The sequence below is a fragment of the Neofelis nebulosa genome, chromosome 4 (assembly GCF_028018385.1).
Source record: "Neofelis nebulosa isolate mNeoNeb1 chromosome 4, mNeoNeb1.pri, whole genome shotgun sequence".
Classification (NCBI taxonomy): domain Eukaryota; kingdom Metazoa; phylum Chordata; class Mammalia; order Carnivora; family Felidae; genus Neofelis; species Neofelis nebulosa.
The window spans coordinates 78,507,927-78,526,335 of record NC_080785.1 but is presented as its reverse complement, the minus strand read 5'-3'; the positions used below and the strand labels follow the sequence as shown (position 1 = coordinate 78,526,335).

The following is an 18,409-nucleotide window of genomic DNA, read 5'->3' as shown; positions in this document are numbered from 1 at the left end:
TACATATTCTGACATTGCCTCCATCTCTTAACAGTCTTGTCCTGTGTACTGATTCTGACCTTAGTATTAGTCTCACTGTTTCCTCTTATGTGTGTTCTCTCCCCTGGTTTAATAGTTTCATTGACCATTTGTATATGGGTGGCTTAAAGTTATTCTTTTCTTTTTTTCAAGTTTTTATTTAAATTCCAGTTAACATACAGTGTACTATTAGTTTCAGGTGTACAATGTGGTGATTCAGTACTTACATACAGTACCCAGTGCTCTTTGCAAGTGCCCTCCTTAATCCCCATCACCTATTTCACCCTTACCCCCACCCACCTCCCCTCTGGTAACCAGCAGATTGTTTGCCATAGTTAAGAGTCTCTTTCTTGGTTTGCTTCTCTCTCTTTTTTCCCTATGATCATTTTTGTTTGTTTGTTTCTTAAATTCCACATATGAGTGAAATCATATGGTATTTGTCTTTTCTCTGACTGACTTGTTTGGCTTAGCATAATACTCTCTAACTCCATGCATGTTGTTGCAAATGGCAAGATTTCATTCTTTTTTATGGCAAAGTAGTAATATTCTATTGAGTATGTATACCACAACTTCTTTATCCATTCATCTCTCAATGGAGCAGTTATTCTTTTCTAGTTTTTACCTATTCTTATTTTGAGAATTTTGTTTCATTGTATATTGTTCAAACTGGTTGTTATATTGTTACATAAGGGTAAATTATTCTCATCATCACTTTCAACCCTCAAATCCCTCCAAAAAACTCCTTGCACTACTATGACTTTTACTAATAGCACTAAACTCTTGATACTTGCTCAAATTCAGGATGAAAATAACTTTAATGATGTTTTTTCATCTCTAAATGAAGAATATTGCTCTCAAAATAAACACACATCTCAGCACAAATGAGATGTTTTCTTGTAGTAAGTGTATGGACATGTTTTATGTGTATTTATTAATACCCACTTATTTTAAAATTCCATGTAGGTTTCCCTTGTAACCTGAGATGATTACAGAAAAAAACAATTTAACCTATGTAAAATGTCATTAATAGAGTGTATACAGTTGACCTTTGAACAACATGGGTTTCAACTGTGTGGGTGTAAATACATGGATTTTTAAAAGTATATATTTTATTTTTATTTTTTAATTGTTTTAAGTATATATTTTATATTGTGATTGAAAAATAAGATAGAAGATGCCAAATGACTAAAAGTGAAGGAAAGATAGAGAAGAGATGCTGGGAAGGCTGGAACAGCAGGGCTTCTACGTGCTCCTGGCAGTCCTCACCTTACTACCTGTGCAAAGTTTGGTTCACTGAGGTCTTGAACTGAAAGGAGCAGAGAAACTGGAGGCCATTCATTGTCCACAGTTGGCCTGGCCACAGTTGGCCAGGAACCACAGAATGATAATCTGCACTCCTTCCAACCCTTTCTCCGTGCCACGGGTCCAGGAGAATATCTGGGGCAGGATACCACCAGGCAGGAACCTGGGCTGCCGAGCTCAGGGCAGGAAGGAATGCTGTCTGAGGTGCTGAAAATTCTCTGAAGTAGAAAACTGATACTGCTGGGAGCCGCTTGCCAGCACTTGCCACAAGCAGAAGCTGAGTTAGAACCATGCAGAGGGGTCAGGGGAGCAAGCAACCTAGCGAGAAGGGTAATGGTGCTCTCTCTTCGCCATTTCTCTGCCTTCCCCTAGAATCTTCTTGGAAGGAGGTTTCCTGCATTCCTGGGTAGCTTTGCTAATTTGGGTGGGAATGAGGAGATGTGTAGTGCCTTGTTCTACTAATGTACTATACAATAAGTGTATTTTCTCTTGCTTAGGATTTTCTCAATGTTTTCTTTTCTCTTAGCTTTATTGTAAGAATGTAGATATAATACTTATAACACAGAACATGTTAATTGTTGATGTTATTGGCAAGACTTCGGGTCAATAGTAATTAAGTTATGGGTAGTGAAAAATTATATATGGATTTTTGATTGCATGAGAGGTCAGTGTTGTTCATCTGTATACTCTAAAAGTTGGTCTATTCTATATCCAAAGCCATGTCGCTGCTGTATTCCATTGGTACTTGAATATGTACTTTTGTGATTATAGCAGTTAATTACATTTCCCTTTTGGGGTTTAAAATCCTGGGGTCAACTATTTTGTCTTCTCTATACAGGCTTTGTTTTAGGGCTTTGTGAAGGGCACATAAGGAAGCATATAATAAAGTTATTAAATAATAACAGCAGTTACTGATGATTGCTGTGGTCCAGGTTCTGTAGTAAGTACTTTATAAGCATTATTAAAATCATTTTTCTCACTAAGTCTGTGATTATTATCCCCACTAACAGATGAGGCAGATTACTTAAAAAATTAAGTAACTTTTCAACACTTGAACAACTAGGAAATGGTAGAGTTTGGACTCCGAATCAAAGCCCTCATTCCTAAACAATACGTTACACATATTGTCTCCACATAAATAAAAAGAAAAGGAAGTTAAAACTGTATTAATAGATAAAACGTCATGAAAGCATTTAAAGTTTTCATAGTTCCTAACTTTTAAAAAATAGATGATAAGCTTTCTACCATGAGATGGGTAGGGTAGAATTATAAGTCAAAGAGACTTTTATCCTCCAGTCTTGCTTTTTCTTACTGGCTCTAGTAAAAGAGTTAGAAATTAATAGTATTTCCTCAAATGAAACATTATGCGATACCAATAAAAAATTCTTGTAAAGTTGCAAGATGCAGTTAGAAAATGTGCTTGTCACTGATCTGTGAGTCTTATGGGTGCTGTTGCTGACAGGTGGGATGAGTTGTTCATGCATCTTGTTCTGAACTCTCTCAGGAGCCTTTCCTCATGTTGAGGCTGCTCTCTAGTTGGTAACAGTATTCATCTGTACTTCTAGGCTCCACTGGGCTGTTCGAGAGGGCAGCGGATCTCTGTAATGTTAGGGTGATATTTACGATACCTAACTCCCTCTGAAACTGGGTCCAAGTGTGCTCAGTTCCTATCTTAAGCCTCCCATCTTTCTCTCCAAGGCTGGTAGTACCACATACAGTTCATGAATGGTAACTGTTTAAAGTGGAGCAGTAACACGGAGGAAAAATAAAACTATTTGATGCAGTTGTCAAAGGACATGGGAAAAAGAAGGCATAAAGTTTGTCCCCCACAGTAAATGATGGAAAAATTCACTAGCTGCAATTCCTTTCTCTAAATATAGTTGTCAAACCCATAATACCCCTGTAACTCAGCCCATCTTTCCAGAATTCCTTAAAGGTTGAGAATTATTTCTGCCACATCTGAACAGTTTTGTAGACATAAACACAAAATTGTTATCCTTTTTGATACTCAACCTAGTGGTCTATGTCTTCACCTAAAAAATTTGCATCCATGCTCAGTTTGCCTTCAGAAAGTTTGCCAGCCTTATTTGTGTTTTGCACAGTGCTCTTAAAATTTCAGAACATCTTAGCACTGCACACATACACCTGCTTTCACTTCCAGTATAAATATCATTACCTAAGGATCTCTAATTAGGTGCTTCCAGCTTTAAGTATTTGTGCTTTCGCAGCAGATAAAATATAGCAGTCATTTATTATGCCATATATTCTTACTAGGTGAAGCATTTGAATTTTGCAGTTTATATTCTGTATTAAGAATGAAGGGCAGGGAAATTGAAAATGAAATATTGGGTCAAATTTTAAGTTTACATAAAGTATTCAGTATCTTGTATATTTTCATTTTAGCATGCTCCTTTTGATGGGATGATTGTAGTAAACGTCAGCCATTATGTTGATGAGAAAATTTTAGAGAATGAAGGAAGATGGAAGGTATGTCAGAAAAAATATTTCATCCTTTTTTTCCTGGTAGTTTTTTGATTGAGCATTTTTAAGTCTTCCTTATTTTCAGGGTTCAGAAAGAGTACGGGATATATCACTTCCAGAGGAGCTCGTTTTCACTGTGGATGATAAAATCCTAAACAACATTAAACAGGCTGAAGCTCAATATCTCAAGCAGGTAGATTTTTTTAACTTTTTTTCTTAGAAACTGATGCTTTGTCTTTTAACTACCGTATATAAAAATTTGGCTACCATCCAAGCATGACAACATAAAACATTTTAAATTATAGCTTTGATACCTTTATTATTTAATATCTAATGATTGATGCAAATGATGATTTGGTTATCTTTGGGGTATTCTTAGGTGATTTTTCATTTTTCCCATTTAATTTTTTTTGTTAGGCATCTGATCTGCAGATTGTGGCGTATGCCTTTACATCTTTTGGCAAAAAACTAACCAAGAAGAAGAGGCTTCACCCTGATACATTTATTCAGCTTGCACTTCAGCTGGCCTATTATAGACTTCATGGACGGTGAGGACCATTCATTTTCCATTTTCAGATCTTGAAGTCCAAGGGTATATCTTTACCATAGCTATTCCATCCTAACTCCTCCCCATTGTTTTTCCTGACTTTTCTCCCAAGTAGCACCTTGTCCTAATTGGGACTTAACATCATTAGTATATTAGAGTTTTGATCTGTGACACTTTTCATAGTCTTGTTTTTCATAACCTTAATACTTCTGAAGTGTCTGCTTTGTTCTACGAGGGGTTTTATGTTCTTTGGAATTCAAATCACTTGGTTTTCTTGTAGCCTCAGTTTCCTGATGTGTTCATGATTTTATAGATTATCCAGTCTTTACTAATTTTTAGGATTGGAGAAATGGTATGTTGAGACTTTCTTAAATCTTAAGCAGAAGTAGAAGCTCCTTGATCTTGCTTTTTAAAAATCCAGTCTTGGGGCGCTTGGGTGGCTCAGTCGGTTAAGCAGCCGACTTCAGCTCAGGTCACGATCTTGCGGTCCGTGAGTTTGAGCCCCGCGTCAGGCTCTGGGCTGATGGCTCAGAGCCTGGAGCCTGCTTCTGATTCTGTGTCTCCCTCTCTCTCTCTGCCCCTCCCCCGTTCATGCTCTGTCTCTATCTCAAAAATAAATAAAACGTTAAAAAAAAAAATTAAAAAAAAATAAAAATCCAGTCTGAGGGACACCTGGGTGGCTCAGTTGGTTAAGCGCCTGACTCTTGGTTTTGGCTCGGGTCATGATCTCACAGTTAGCTCAAGTCCTGCATCTGGCTCTGCGCTGACAGTGTGGAGCCTGCTTGGGATTCTCTTTCCCCCTCTCTGTTTCTCTGCCCCTTCCCCACTCCTGTTCTCTTTCTCTTTCAAAATAAATAAATAAAACTTAAAAAACATCCAGGGGCATGTGGGCGGGTCAGTCAGCTGAGTGTAAAAAAAAAAAAAAAATCCAGGGGCACCTGGGTGGCTCAGTTGGCTGACTGTCCGGCTCTTGGTTTTGGCTCAGGTCATGATCTCTTGGTTCTTGAATTTGAGCCCCGCAACGGGCTCTGTGCTGACAGCTCAGAGCCTGGAGCCTGCTGTGGTTTCTGTGTCCCCCTCTTTGTCTGCCTCTCCCCCACTCATGTGCGTGCTCGTGCTCTGTCTCTCTCAAAAATAAATAAGCATTAAAATTAAAAATCTAATCAGGGAACATGTGTCCTTTTTTTTTTTTTTCTTTCTCTTTTTTCTTTTGAGAGAGAGAGAGAGCATGCTGCCTGTAAGCATGGGAAAGGGCAGAGGGAGAGAGAGAGAGAATCCTAAGGAGATTCCACACCCAGGGACGCCTGGGTGGCTCAGTCAGTTGAGCTTCTGACTTCGGCTCAGGTCATGATCTCGCAGTTCGCGAGTTCGAGCCCCGCATCGGGCTCTGTGCTGACAGCTCGGTGCCTGGAGCCCGCTTCGGATTCTGTGTCTCCCTCTGTCTGCTCCTCCCCTGCTCATGCTCACTCACTCTTGCTCACTCTTTCTCAGAAATAAAGAAACCTTAAAAAAAAAAATTAAAAGAAAAAACAGGAGACTCCACGCCCAGCACAGAGCCTAATGTTGGGCTTGATCTCATGAGTATGAGATCGTGACCTGAGCCAAAATCAAGAGTGGGACATTCAACCGACTGAGCCACCCAGGCGCCCTGAGAATATGTATCTTTAAATAGGATATGTAGGTCATTTATATTTAATATAATTATCAGTAATGATAGGTTTAAGTCTACCATATTGCTGTTTCTTTTCTTTTTATCATATCTGATTTTTGTTCTTTTTCATCTTCTTTTGAATTTTTTTTTTTTTTAACGTTTTATTTATTTTTGAGACAGAGCATGAATGGGGGAGGAGCAGAGAGAGAGGGAGACACAGAATCTGAAGCAGGCTCCAGGCTCTGAGCCATCAGCCCAGAGCCTGACGCGGGGCTCGAACTCACGGACCGCGAGATCGTGACCTGGCTGAAGTCGGACGCTTAACCGACTGAGCCACCCAGGCGCCCCCTTTTGAATTTTTTTTTAATGTTTATTTTATTTTTGAGAGAGAGACAGAATGCGAGTGGGTTAGGGGCAGAGAGAGAGGAAGACACGGAATCCGAAGCAGGCTCCAGGCTCCGAGCTGTCAGCACAGAGCCCGACGCGGGGCTCAATCTCATGAGCTGTGAGATCATGACCTTAGCCAAAGTCAGAAGCTCAACTGAGCCACCCAGGCGCCCCTCATCTTCTTTTGAATTCATTTTTTTTCACTTGTTCCCTTTTATTTCCATTGTCAGATATACTGTTTTGTTTTGCTTTTAATAGTTGAACTGGGGTTTATAAAGCACATCTTTAACTTACCAGAGTCTACCTTTAAATAACATTTTCCACTTGAAGTATAATGTAAGAACCTTAAAACAGAATGTTTCTATTTTGATTCTCCCATCTTTAGTGCTGTTGTTGTCATAACATTATATTTCTACATATGTTACAAGCCTTACAATACACTGTTACTCTTTGCCTTAAGCATTTGAGTATCTTTTTTTTAATGTGGTAAAATATATAAAATAGAACTTGCCATTGTAGCCATTTTTTTTCTTTTTTTTAAATTTTTTTTAATGTTTTTTATTTATTTTTGAGGGAGAGAGAGAGCGCAAGCAGGGGAGGAGAGAGAGAGGGAGACACAGAATCTGAAGCAGGCTTCAGGCTCTGAGTTGTCAGCACAGAGCCCGAGGTGGGGCTCGAACTCACGAACCGTGAGATCATGACCTGAGCTGAAGTCAGATGCTTAACTGACTGAGCCACCCAGGTGCCCCTTTAAGTGTATGATATAGCAGCATTAATTACATTCATAATGTTATACAACCGTCACAACTGTCTGTAGCAAAATTTTTTCATCACCCCAAACAGAAACTCTGTACCCATTGAAAAATAATTTCTCATTCCTACTGTTTCCTCAGCCCCTTGTAATCTAATCTACTTTCAGTCTCTATAAACTTGCCTATTTTTTTATTTTTTTATTTTTTTTTTTAACATTTATTTATTTTTGAGACAGAGAGAGACAGAGCACGAACGGGGGAGGGTCAGAGAGAGAGGGAGACACAGAATCCGAAACAGGCTCTAGGCTCCGAGCAGTCAGCACAGAGCTCGATGCGGGGCTCGAACTCACATACTGCGAGATCGTGACCCGAGCCGAAGTCGGACGCTCAACTGACTGAGCCACCCAGGCGCCCCAAAACTTGCCTATTTTTATAGATATTTTATGTAAGTGGAATCATACACATATTTTATGTAAGTGGAATTTGTCTTTTTGTGTCTGATTTGTTTAACTTAGGATAATGTTTCCAAGATTCATCCATGTTGTAGAATCAGAACTTTATTCTTTTTTATGGCTAAATAATATTCCATTATGTGAGTATACCACATTTTGTTTATCCATTCATCTCTTGGTTGACACTTGGGTTGTTTCTATGTTTTAGATCTTGTGAATAATACTGTTGTAAACGTTCACGTACAAGTATCTGTTTGAGTCCCTGTTTTAGTTTCCTTTTGAGTCTGTAGCTAGGAGTGGAATTGCTGGGTTGTGTGATAATTCTCTTTTACTTTTTGAGCACCTGCCAAACTGTTTTCTACCATGGTTATACCATTTTACATTCCCACCAGCAATATGTAAGGGTTCCAGTTGCTCCGCATCCTTGCCAACACTTAATTTTTCATTTAAAAAATTATTTCTATTATTTGTGAAGTAGTATCTCATGGTGGTTTTTATTTGCATCTCCCTATTGACTAATGAGGTTGTGTAGCTTTTCATATGTTAATTATCCATTTGTATATCTTCTTTGGCAAACTGTCCATAAAAGTCCTTTGTGTATTTGGTAATTGGGTTGCCATTTTGTTGTTGAATTGTAAGAGTTCTTTATGTATTCTGGATATGAAACCCTTATCAGATATGTGATGTGCAAATATTTCCTCCCATTCTGTGGGTTTTCTTTTTTTTTTTTTTAATTTTTTTTTTTTTCAACGTTTTTTTTTTTATTTATTTTTGGGACAGAGAGAGACAGAGCATGAACGGGGGAGGGGCAGAGAGAGAGGGAGACACAGAATCGGAAACAGGCTCCAGGCTCCGAGCCATCAGCCCAGAGCCTGACGCGGGGCTCGAACTCACGGACCGCGAGATCGTGACCTGGCTGAAGTCGGACACGTAACCGACTGCGCCACCCAGGCGCCCCTCTGTGGGTTTTCTTTTCACTCTCTTGATAGTACCCTTTGACGCACAAGTTTTTAATTTTGAAGTCCAGTTTATCTGTTTTGTTTTGTTTTGTTTGTTGCCTGTGCTTTTGTCAACGTATTCAAGAAATAGTTGCCAAATCCAATGTCATGAAGTTTTCCCCTTACATATTCTTCTAGGAGTTTTGTGGGGTAAGGGTCCAATGTCATTCTTTTGCAAGTGGATACCCAGTTTTCCCAGCATTATTTGTTGAAGAGACTGTTCATTGAATGGTTTTGATGTTGTTGTTTAAAATCAATTGATTATAGATGTAAGGGTTTAATTCTGGGGTTTCAATTCTATCCCATTGGTCTGTATGTCTCTTATATCAATACCATACTATTTTGATTATGGTAGCTTTGTAGTAAGTTTTGAAATCCAAAAGGGTGAGTCCTTTACCTTTGTTCTTTGCAAGATTGTTATGGCAGTTCTTGGCTCTTTGTGAAATACCATATTAATTTTAGGATTAGTTTTTCCATTTTTGCAGAAATGTTGGGAGTTTTGAATTTGTGGACTGCTATGGGTAGTATTGTCACCTTAATGATAATAAGTCTTAGTCCATGAACACAGGATCCCTTTCCATTTATTTATGTTTTTAAAAATTTCTTCAAGCAATGTTCTGTAGTTTGTAGTGTATACTGTTTTTGCCTCTTTGGTTAAGTTTAATCTTGAGTATTTTATTCTTTTAGACACTGTTGTAAATGCAGTTGTTTTCTTAATTTTCTTCAGATTGTGCATTGCTAGCGTATGGAAATGAAGATGATTTTTGTGTGTTAGTTTTGTGTCTTTAAACTTTGCCGGGGCCCCTGGGTGGCTCACTAGTTAAGCGTCTGACTTTGGCTCAGGGTATGATCTCACAGTTCATGAGTTCGAGCCCTGTGTCGGGCTCTGTGCTGACAGCTCGGAGCCTGGAGCCTGCTTCGGATTCTGTGTCTCCCTCTCTCTCTGCTCCTCCTCCGTTCACGCATGCGCGTGCAAGCTTTCTCTCTCAAATATGAATAAACATTAAAAAATAAATAAACTTTGCCAAATTTGTTTATTTCCTCTAACAATTTTTTGTGGACTCTTTGGGGTTTTCTAAATATGAGATCGTGTTGTCTGAAAATAGAGATAGTTTTGCTTTTTTCTTTCCAATTTGGGTGCCTTTTATTTCTTTTCTCCTGGCTAGAACACCCAGTACTATGCTGAATCATTCTTGTCATATTGCTCCTTTTAGATGGAAAGGTTTCAGTCTTTCACTTTTGAGTATGTTAGCTGTGAGTTTTTCATAAATGCCCTTGATCATGTTGAGCAAGTTTCTTTCTATGCCTACTATACTGAGCGTTTTTACTGGAGAGTGTTGGATTTTGTCAGATGCTTTTCTGTCTCAATTACTCTAGGAATTATCCTTCATTCTATTAATAAGGTGTATTACATTGATTGATTTTCATTTGTTGAACCACCCTTACATTCCTAGGATATATTGCATTTGGGCATGGTGAGTTGTCCTTTTTAATATGCTGCTGAATTTGGTTGGCTAATTTGAGGATTTTTGCATCTATATTCGTAAAGGGATAATGGTCTATAGTATTTTCTTGTAGTGTTTTTTTTTTTTTTAAGTTTTTATTTAAATGCCAGTTAACACAATGTAGTATTAGTTTCTGGTGTACAATTTAGTGATTCAAAGCTTCTATACAATACCCAATGCTTATCACAAGATGTGTACTCCTTAATCTCCAACCCCTCACCCACCTCCCCTCTGGTAACCATCAGTTCTCTGTAGTTAAGAGTCTGTCTTGGTTTGCCTCTCTTTTTTCCCCCCTTTGCTTGTTTGTTTTGTTTCTTACATTCTAATTTCTTCCACGTCGTTGCAAATGGCAAGATTTCATTATTTTTGATGGCCAAGTAACATTCCATTGTATATGTATACCATATCTTCTTTATCCATTCATCTGTTGATGGACATTTGGGGCTATACACGTTGGAGTGCATGTATCCCTTTGAGTTAGAATTTTTGTAGTCTGTGGGTAAATACAATTGTAGTAGTCTGCTGAGGTTGTAGTTAGAGTGTCATTCAGCTCTTTTCTCATCTGAAGGTACTCAGAAGGGATCTGCTCCCAGGCTCACTCATGTGATTATTAACAGGGAAAACTTCCTCCGAGGCTGTTTTCCAGAGGCCTCCCTCAGTTTCTTGCTACCTGGGCCTCACTGTAGGGCACCTTCCAGCATGGCAGCTTGTCTTCCTCGTATCGAGGAAGTGAGAGCAGTGAGATCTCTTTGTAACCTTATTTCAGAAATGACATCACTTTTGTCCTGTTCGTTTCAGTAGAAGCAAATCATGAGGTCCCTCTCACACTCCATCTGAGGAGTTACACCAGAGCATAAATAACAGGAGGCAGGGATCACTGTGGGTGCATCTTACAGGCCACCTACCACACACACTTCAGTGTACATAACCTCAGAGCAGCCAAGCCTTGGAAACAGCCCGTATTAATACCAGGCCTTGTTGATCAGAATACTTTTTTGCTCTTTGATACCGAAAATAGTCTCTTTGTTATTGAAAGTCTCGGGGCGCCTGGGTGGCGCAGTCGGTTAAGCGTCCGACTTCAGCCAGGTCACGATCTCGCGGTCCGTGAGTTCGAGCCCCGCGTCAGGCTCTGGGCTGACGGCTCGGAGCCTGGAGCCTGTTTCCGATTCTGTGTCTCCCTCTCTCTCTGCCCCTCCCCCGTTCATGCTCTGTCTCTCTCTGTCCCAAAAATAAATAAAAAATGTTGACAAAAAAAAAAATTTAAAAAAAAGAAAGTCTCGACTGTGGTCTGTATTACAGAACTTAGTCTCTGACCAAAGCCAACTTTATTACGTAAGCTTTCTTTGGATGATGTTTGAGCATTTTCTTTCTTGTGACACATCCTTGTATTTTCATTTTTTCTTGTAGCCCTGGCAGCTGCTATGAAACTGCCATGACCAGATACTTTTATCATGGCCGCACAGAGACTGTGAGGTCATGTACAGTAGAAGCAGTCAGGTGGTGCCAGTCCATGCAGGATCCCTCTACTAGTGTGAGTATTTGAAAAACAAAAAATTCACAGTATTTATTTACTTGTTTAAAGGATCCTTAGACCTTGAATAACGAACCCCTTGGCTTCAGTTCTCCTGGATCAGTAAAATACTTTCAGATATTTTTTTCTGAAAGTTTTTGAAGCATTCATTCATTTGCTAATGAAGTATATACTTGGAAGAATATGAAACAGGAAGGACCTGAGAAGCAGTCCATTTGTGTCTGTTTCTAGGCAAAGTTGGTTCCCTCCCTCCCTTCCTTCCTTCCTTCCTCTTCTAAGATTTTATTTAAATTCAAGTTAGTTAACATATAATGTAGTATTGGTTTCAGGAGTAGAATTTAGTGATTCATCACTTACATAGAACACCCACTGCTCCTCACAGAAAGTGCCCTTCTTACTGCACATCACGCATTTCCCCCATCTCCCCCATTTCCCACCCCCCCATTTCCTCTCCTGCAACCCTCAGTTTAGTTAAGAGTCTGTTACAGTTGGCCTCCATTTCTGATTTTATCTTATTTTTCCTTCCTTTCCCCTTTGTTGGTCTGTTTTGTTTCTTGAATTACATATATGAGTGAAATCATATGGTATGTGTCTTTCTCTGACTTACTTTGTTTAGCACAATACACTCTAGTTCCATCCATGTTTTTCAAATGGAAAGAGTTTGTTCTTTCTGAAGGCTGAATAATATTCTCTCTATATATAGAGAGAGGCACACACACGTGTGCACGCGCACACACACACACACATCTTTATCCATTCATCAGTCAGTGGACATTTGGCTCTTTCCATAATTTGACTCTTGTTGGGAGTGCTTCTGTAAACTTTGAGGTGCATGTGCCCCTTTGAATCAGTAGTTTTGTATCCTTTGGATAAATGTCTTGTAGTGCAGTTTCTGGGTTGTTAGAGTAGTTCTATTTTTAACTTTCTGAGGAACCGCCACACTGTTGTCCATAGTGGCTGCACAAGTTTGCATTCCCGCCAAAAGTGTAAGTTTCCTGAGTTATTGATTTTAGCCATTCTGACAAGTGTGAGGTGGTATCTCATTGTGCTTTTGATTGTATTTCAGCAAAGTGTCTTCAATACCATGAGTATTTTACTATTGTCGATCTACCTGTGAGATAACACCAATAAAGTGAAGACTTTCCCAAAGTGCCTTAAAAGGAAGCTTTTCTTAATGTGGTTGAACGTTTTTGAAATCACAGATTCTTGTTTTAATGTGTTGGAACCAGAACAGTTTTGTTTTATTTTTTTGTTTTGTTTTAAAAGTAATCTTTGTACCCAATCTGGGGCTTGAACTCACAACTGCGAGATCGAGAGTCACATCTACCAACCAAGTCAGGCAGGCACCCCTATACTGTATTTATTTATTTATTTTTGAAGCATTTAGACGATAGGGTAGTTCCTTCCCCCTGGTATTTTGGTATTGTATTTTTTTCTTTAGTTTTGATAGACATAGTTATGTATGTGTTAATTTATTTTAGTGTCCTAGAACTGCTTCCTTATCATTTTGAACAACTGTGTGTTAGTATTGAAATCCTATTTGTTTCTGTCTTGACAGTTGTTAGTATCACTTCAGTGCTGCCCACAAGTTCCTATTGTTTTTCCTGTTCTGGGAAAGAAATAATCAAGATGCAGGACCTATAGGAAAGAAAAGGCAGTAGAAGTGAGGAAAATAAATAGAAGCATGTGTCTAAAGGTCTTTTTAGAAATCTTTTCTCTCTCAGATGACCCGCATCCTAACTATATTGAGCTCAGGTTTTTTTGTTGTTGTTGTTATTGCTGAAAGTTTATTGAAATATGTCTTGATTTTTAACACAGCCTCTTGAGCGACAGCGAAAGATGTTACAAGCTTTTGCGAAACATGATAAAATGATGAAACATTGTTTGGCTGGAAAAGGTACTTACATTGGAATTATTCTGACTTAAAAAAAATTCTCTCATGTTGAAAAATTTTTTCTAGCTTAATACTTGGGGTTTCATTGCAGGATTTGACCGTCATCTTTTAGGTCTTTTACTCATAGCAAAAGAGGAAGATCTTCCAGTTCCAGAACTCTTTACAGACCCACTTTTCTCCAAAAGGTAATATAATGTAATGTAGTGTTTAATAATCAGTTCCTTCTTTCTGAGGGTTACAAGCTTTTTTTAAAATTTACATTTATTCATTTTTGAGAGAGAGAGAGTGCCAGCAAGGGAGGGGCAGAGAGCGAGGGAGACACAGAATCTAAAGCAGCTTCTAGGCTCTGAGCTGTCAGCACAGAGCCCAAAGCGGGGCTCAAACTCAGCAATCGAGAGGTCATGACCTGACCTGAACTAGGAGGCCTAACCAACTGAGCCACCTCTGGGCCCCTAAAAGCTTTTCTGAAGTAATGTAAGTTTCTGTAAGCCTAGTAAAATATCCTCTCTTTATGGCATACAGTGGAGGAGGTGGAAACTTTGTTCTCTCAACAAGTCTGGTTGGGTATTCAAGAGTCCTGGGAGTGGTGGTTCCCATGGTACACAATGGCTATGGATTTTTCTACCACATCAGAGATGACAGGTGAGACTGCTCTTCTCATTCTTACTGTGCTATAGAGTAAGAAAGCTTTTATTCTGTCTTTTGAATGTCTTTCTTGCACTGTAATTCTGACTGTGTTGTCATCTGCCACTCGCTACATAGGTAATTATTTTTACCACGTGGGCATTTAATGTGTGTTTGTTTCTCTATCCTGCTTTTGGGACACTGGGCAAATCAGTCCCTTAGGCATTTTGTGCAGAACACCAATTTAGGTTGACTCAGTGATATACTGCCATCATCCTTAAATCTCAGTACACATATTAACATATTCTGGGCAAGGTGTTTTATGGTAATAAAACACATAAAATGTAATTGCCTATAAATATGTGGTGGTTCATGTAGTCCTAACAGTACTAATGTGAACAAGATAAGAGACTAGGTAAATTAATTTATATTCCAAAAAAGAACGTTTTACCAGCTCAGATGCAATTTCAGATGAGGTTTGATTTATGTTTGTGGAAAGAATGAGAAAGAAAATACTAAAACCTGTTAGGTGGAGAATAAGGTAATATGAAATTGGGAGAATGGCTTGCAAGGTCTTCATCCATATAGTCTGGCCATCTCAGAGATCTTCCAGAGCTTGGGGGGCTTTGTAAAAAATCATGTGGCCACATTTAGCACTATGTGAATAAGATGGTAGGATTGGGGGCTTCGGATGGAATGTGAGCAATTGGACTGATAATATGTATGACATATTTCAGTTTGTAATTTATTTTTTTCATTAACTTTTTAAAAAGAGTTTACAGTCAGGGTTGTTCTGCAAAATGTTCTCTTCTGCCTCCATGTCAAGTGTGACCTGTGCATATAGTCTCTTATACCAGTGGTACTTATATTTGTTAGCATCTAAGTCCTTAGATATTTATTCCCATAGTATTTAGTTTATGTCCATGAATGTACAAATTAAAGGTTAAATTACAAAGGTTCAACATAGATCCTACTATTTTTTCATATAAAGGGTCTACGGTCTAAAATCATGATCAGACACAGAGCATAAGCATTCTAACATATTTTCTGACAAGTATGGATCTTGTATTGCATGCAGTGACAAGGGTTCAGTCCAGACACACCAGGTCTCTGACTTTGGAAGTCCCGATCCTGGCGCAGAACATCCATTCACTCATTCAGGAAATATGTAGTGGAAACTTGTAGCGTTTTAGGTGCTCAGGATGCAAGACAGACCAGATTTTCGCTTTTAGAGATTTTATTTTCTCCTGGGGAAAGAGACACAGAAGCAAATAAGCAAGATAAGTAGTGATGAGTGCTGGGAAGCAGAAAGCAAGCTGATGTGGTAATACAGACATACTGGTGGGGAGGGCGAGATCGAGCACCGCTTTAGTGTGGTCAGAGAGCAACAGGGAAGTTGAGATGTCAGGGATGAGAAGGAATTAATACTATGCCAAGAAAGCAGCTCTCCAGACTCCGATCACCGCCTCCTACCTCCAGTGCCACCACCCAGGCTGAGCCACCATCTTCTCCCACTGAGGTTATTGCAACAGGTTCTCACGTGTTCTTCTGGGTCCACCCTTTCATTCTTAACACTGTCTACACAACAGCACTGATGCCCTTTTAAAAATGTGACTCAAGTCCTATCATTCTTCTCAAAATTCTCCAAGAGCTCATCTCACTCACAGTAAAATTCAGAGTCCTCCTGTGAGATCCTGTCTGATCAAGTTCTCAGTCACAGATCTGACCTTTCCTCTATAGCTCTCCTCCTCTTTCAGTCTACTGCAGCCACCCTTGCCTTCTTGTACCTGGAGTACAGCAAGCAAGCTCCCTCCTCCTGGCATTTGTGGTTGTGATTTCCTCTGCCTCCTACTCTTCCTTGAAATAACATGCAGGGATCACTCCGTTAGTCCGTACAGGTATTTGCTTAAAATTTGCTCTGGTCAGGGAGGCCTTCTCTGATGGTCTAAAATAGCCCTTGTGCCTCCTTCACACACACCTGCTGCATTTTTTTTTTTTTTTTAGAACACTCCTAACCATCCAGTGGGTATCCATGTTTATTTGTATGTTCTCTTTCCTTCCTAGAATATAAGCCCAGAAGAACAGGGGTTTTGATTTGTCTGTTGTTGTATCCCCAGCCCTGTAACAATGCCTTCTAAATAAGTAGAATACACTTAACGTTTTCACAGTGACTTTGCTGGTGAACAAAATTATATGGTCGTGGGGTAGGAAAGAGCCTGATATTTATAAGGAACAGAAAGAAACAGCATGACTATTAATTAGCAATGAAGTTGCTTTGGGTGGGGGTAGAAGTTGAAGAGGTCCTCCATTTGGAGGACAGTGTTCTCAAGTCTGGGTACACATGAGAATCACCTAGAGAGCTTTAAAAACATTGCTTCTGGAGACAGAGTCTTGGTTTGGGTGGTCAGTTGATACAGGGCCTTGTAATACAAGAAGTCAGAATTTTCTAAGTATAATAGTAGGCATTTTACCAGATGGTGTAAAGGTCACGGCTGTGTTCATCATCACCATTTGGAGCCTCTTTGTGTTGTGATTTTTGTATAGTACTTAATCATTTTTTTATTTGTGCTTCGCAGGTTTAATGTGGCCAGTACAGCCTGGAAATCCTGCCCAGAAACTGATGCAGAAAAGCTGGTTCAGCTGGTTTTTCATTCTTTCCAAGATATGATGCAGCTGATGAACACTGCTCATCTTTAGAGACTAGTCATTTATTTAGCATTTACAAAAATATTAAACTGGGTGTGGAGAGTGGGTTGTTGATGTGAGATAGAAAGGAATATTGATTTAAAGGAAACTTGTTAAATGTAGAAATAGGTAGAATCACGTTTTTTAAATCTATTCTCACCTAGAAGATAAAAATAGATGTTTAAGCTTCCTCTGATGCAGTAGCAATGCAAATTGATACAATGAAATATAGCATCATGCGAAAGTTGAAGATGAGCCTCAACAATGCAAGTCTACAATTTTTAATAATGCAAGTCTTACTCTTAACTTACAGATATTTTTGTTGGTACCTGTATAGGTTATAAATCCTCTGACCATCATTGTGGAGTCTGTCTTCCAAGCACTTTAACGTTTTCTAGTTGCCAAAGGATATAAAGTACATGATTAAATGCTAACTCCCCATGAAGTCATTGCCTTCCACATTCAGCACAGGGATACAAGCCTGCTTTGATGGGAAAGGACACTACAATTTACTGGTCATTTAAAAGTAGAATTTTTGTTGGATATAAGAATTAGAGGGAGGTTTATACCCTATGATGCATATAGACAAAAAACCTATCAAAATTCATTATAACTGATTTGTGAATATAAAATGAAAGCACATATTTAGAGTTGGTGACTTTAAAAAGATTGAATGTTGAATCAGATTCTCAGGATTTTACAGGTTTTTTTTCCCCCCTGTTCAAAATAGAAAATAAAGCTGTCAATCCTATAGCTTCTTGTATGGTGTTTGGATAACTAATCCATTCCTGTTTGACCTTCTACTTTCTGATGTAACTTAGGTGCTGCTGCGTACAACACCACCGAAAACTAACGGTCTTAAATCAATTGATTATTTCACACGATGGTGTCAGTTGACTGTGCCCAGTTGGGTAGTTCTGATCTTGCTGTAGTTTAATGTGGCTGCATTCACTAGGGTGAATGGACTGAGGCTGTAAAGCCCCCACTCCCTGGGGACTTGGTACCTGGGACACTCTCCACATGGTCTCTGATCATTCAGTATTCTAGCCTTGACTTCTGCACTTGGCATTGGGAGTGTTCCCAGAGAGAAAGGTAGAATTTGCAAGACCTCTTGAGGCCTAGGCTCTGAAGTCATGTGATGTCACTTGTTTTAACCAATAAAATGCCAGATAAGTTGCAATAGCAGTGTAGATTCAAGGTGGGGGGGGGGGCGGGGAGTGTCATTTCTTGATAGAAGAAACAGTCATTTTTTTTTTTAGTTTTTTAAATGTTTTTATTTATTTTTGAAGGAGAGAGAGAGAGCATGAGTGGGGGAGGAACAAAGAGGGAGACACAGAATCCAAAGCAGCCTCCAGGCTCTGAGCTGTCAGCACAGAGCCCGATGCAGGGCTTGAACCCACAGACCATGAGATCATGACCTGTGCTGAAGTCAGAAGCTCATCCGAGCCACCCAGGTGGCCTCTGTTTTTTTGTGAAAAGTTGAGTGGGCTTCTTTAGCAATGGATATATCCTTAACAGTTCATATTTCCTCCTATTCTGTACTTTGGCCCTTTTTCCTCATTAGTACAATTTTATAGACTAC

At 39.2% G+C, this 18,409-nt stretch overlaps 1 protein-coding gene across 3 annotated transcripts in view; it reads left to right on the top strand.

The window, feature by feature from the left end:
• The window catches only part of CROT (carnitine O-octanoyltransferase), a 49,418-nt gene extending 31,838 nt beyond the window's left edge, over nucleotides 1-17,580 (top strand). For all 3 annotated transcript variants that reach the window (XM_058725212.1, XM_058725213.1, XM_058725211.1), the window contains 8 exons: nucleotides 3,724-3,807; nucleotides 3,887-3,994; nucleotides 4,219-4,349; nucleotides 11,501-11,624; nucleotides 13,443-13,521; nucleotides 13,610-13,703; nucleotides 14,041-14,160; nucleotides 16,719-17,580. In XM_058725212.1, coding sequence (XP_058581195.1) covers nucleotides 3,724-3,807; nucleotides 3,887-3,994; nucleotides 4,219-4,349; nucleotides 11,501-11,624; nucleotides 13,443-13,521; nucleotides 13,610-13,703; nucleotides 14,041-14,160; nucleotides 16,719-16,839 — 861 coding nt within the window. In that variant the 3' untranslated portion in view covers nucleotides 16,840-17,580. The remainder of the gene's footprint in view (nucleotides 1-3,723; nucleotides 3,808-3,886; nucleotides 3,995-4,218; nucleotides 4,350-11,500; nucleotides 11,625-13,442; nucleotides 13,522-13,609; nucleotides 13,704-14,040; nucleotides 14,161-16,718) is intronic.
• Nucleotides 17,581-18,409: the final 829 nt, after the last annotated feature.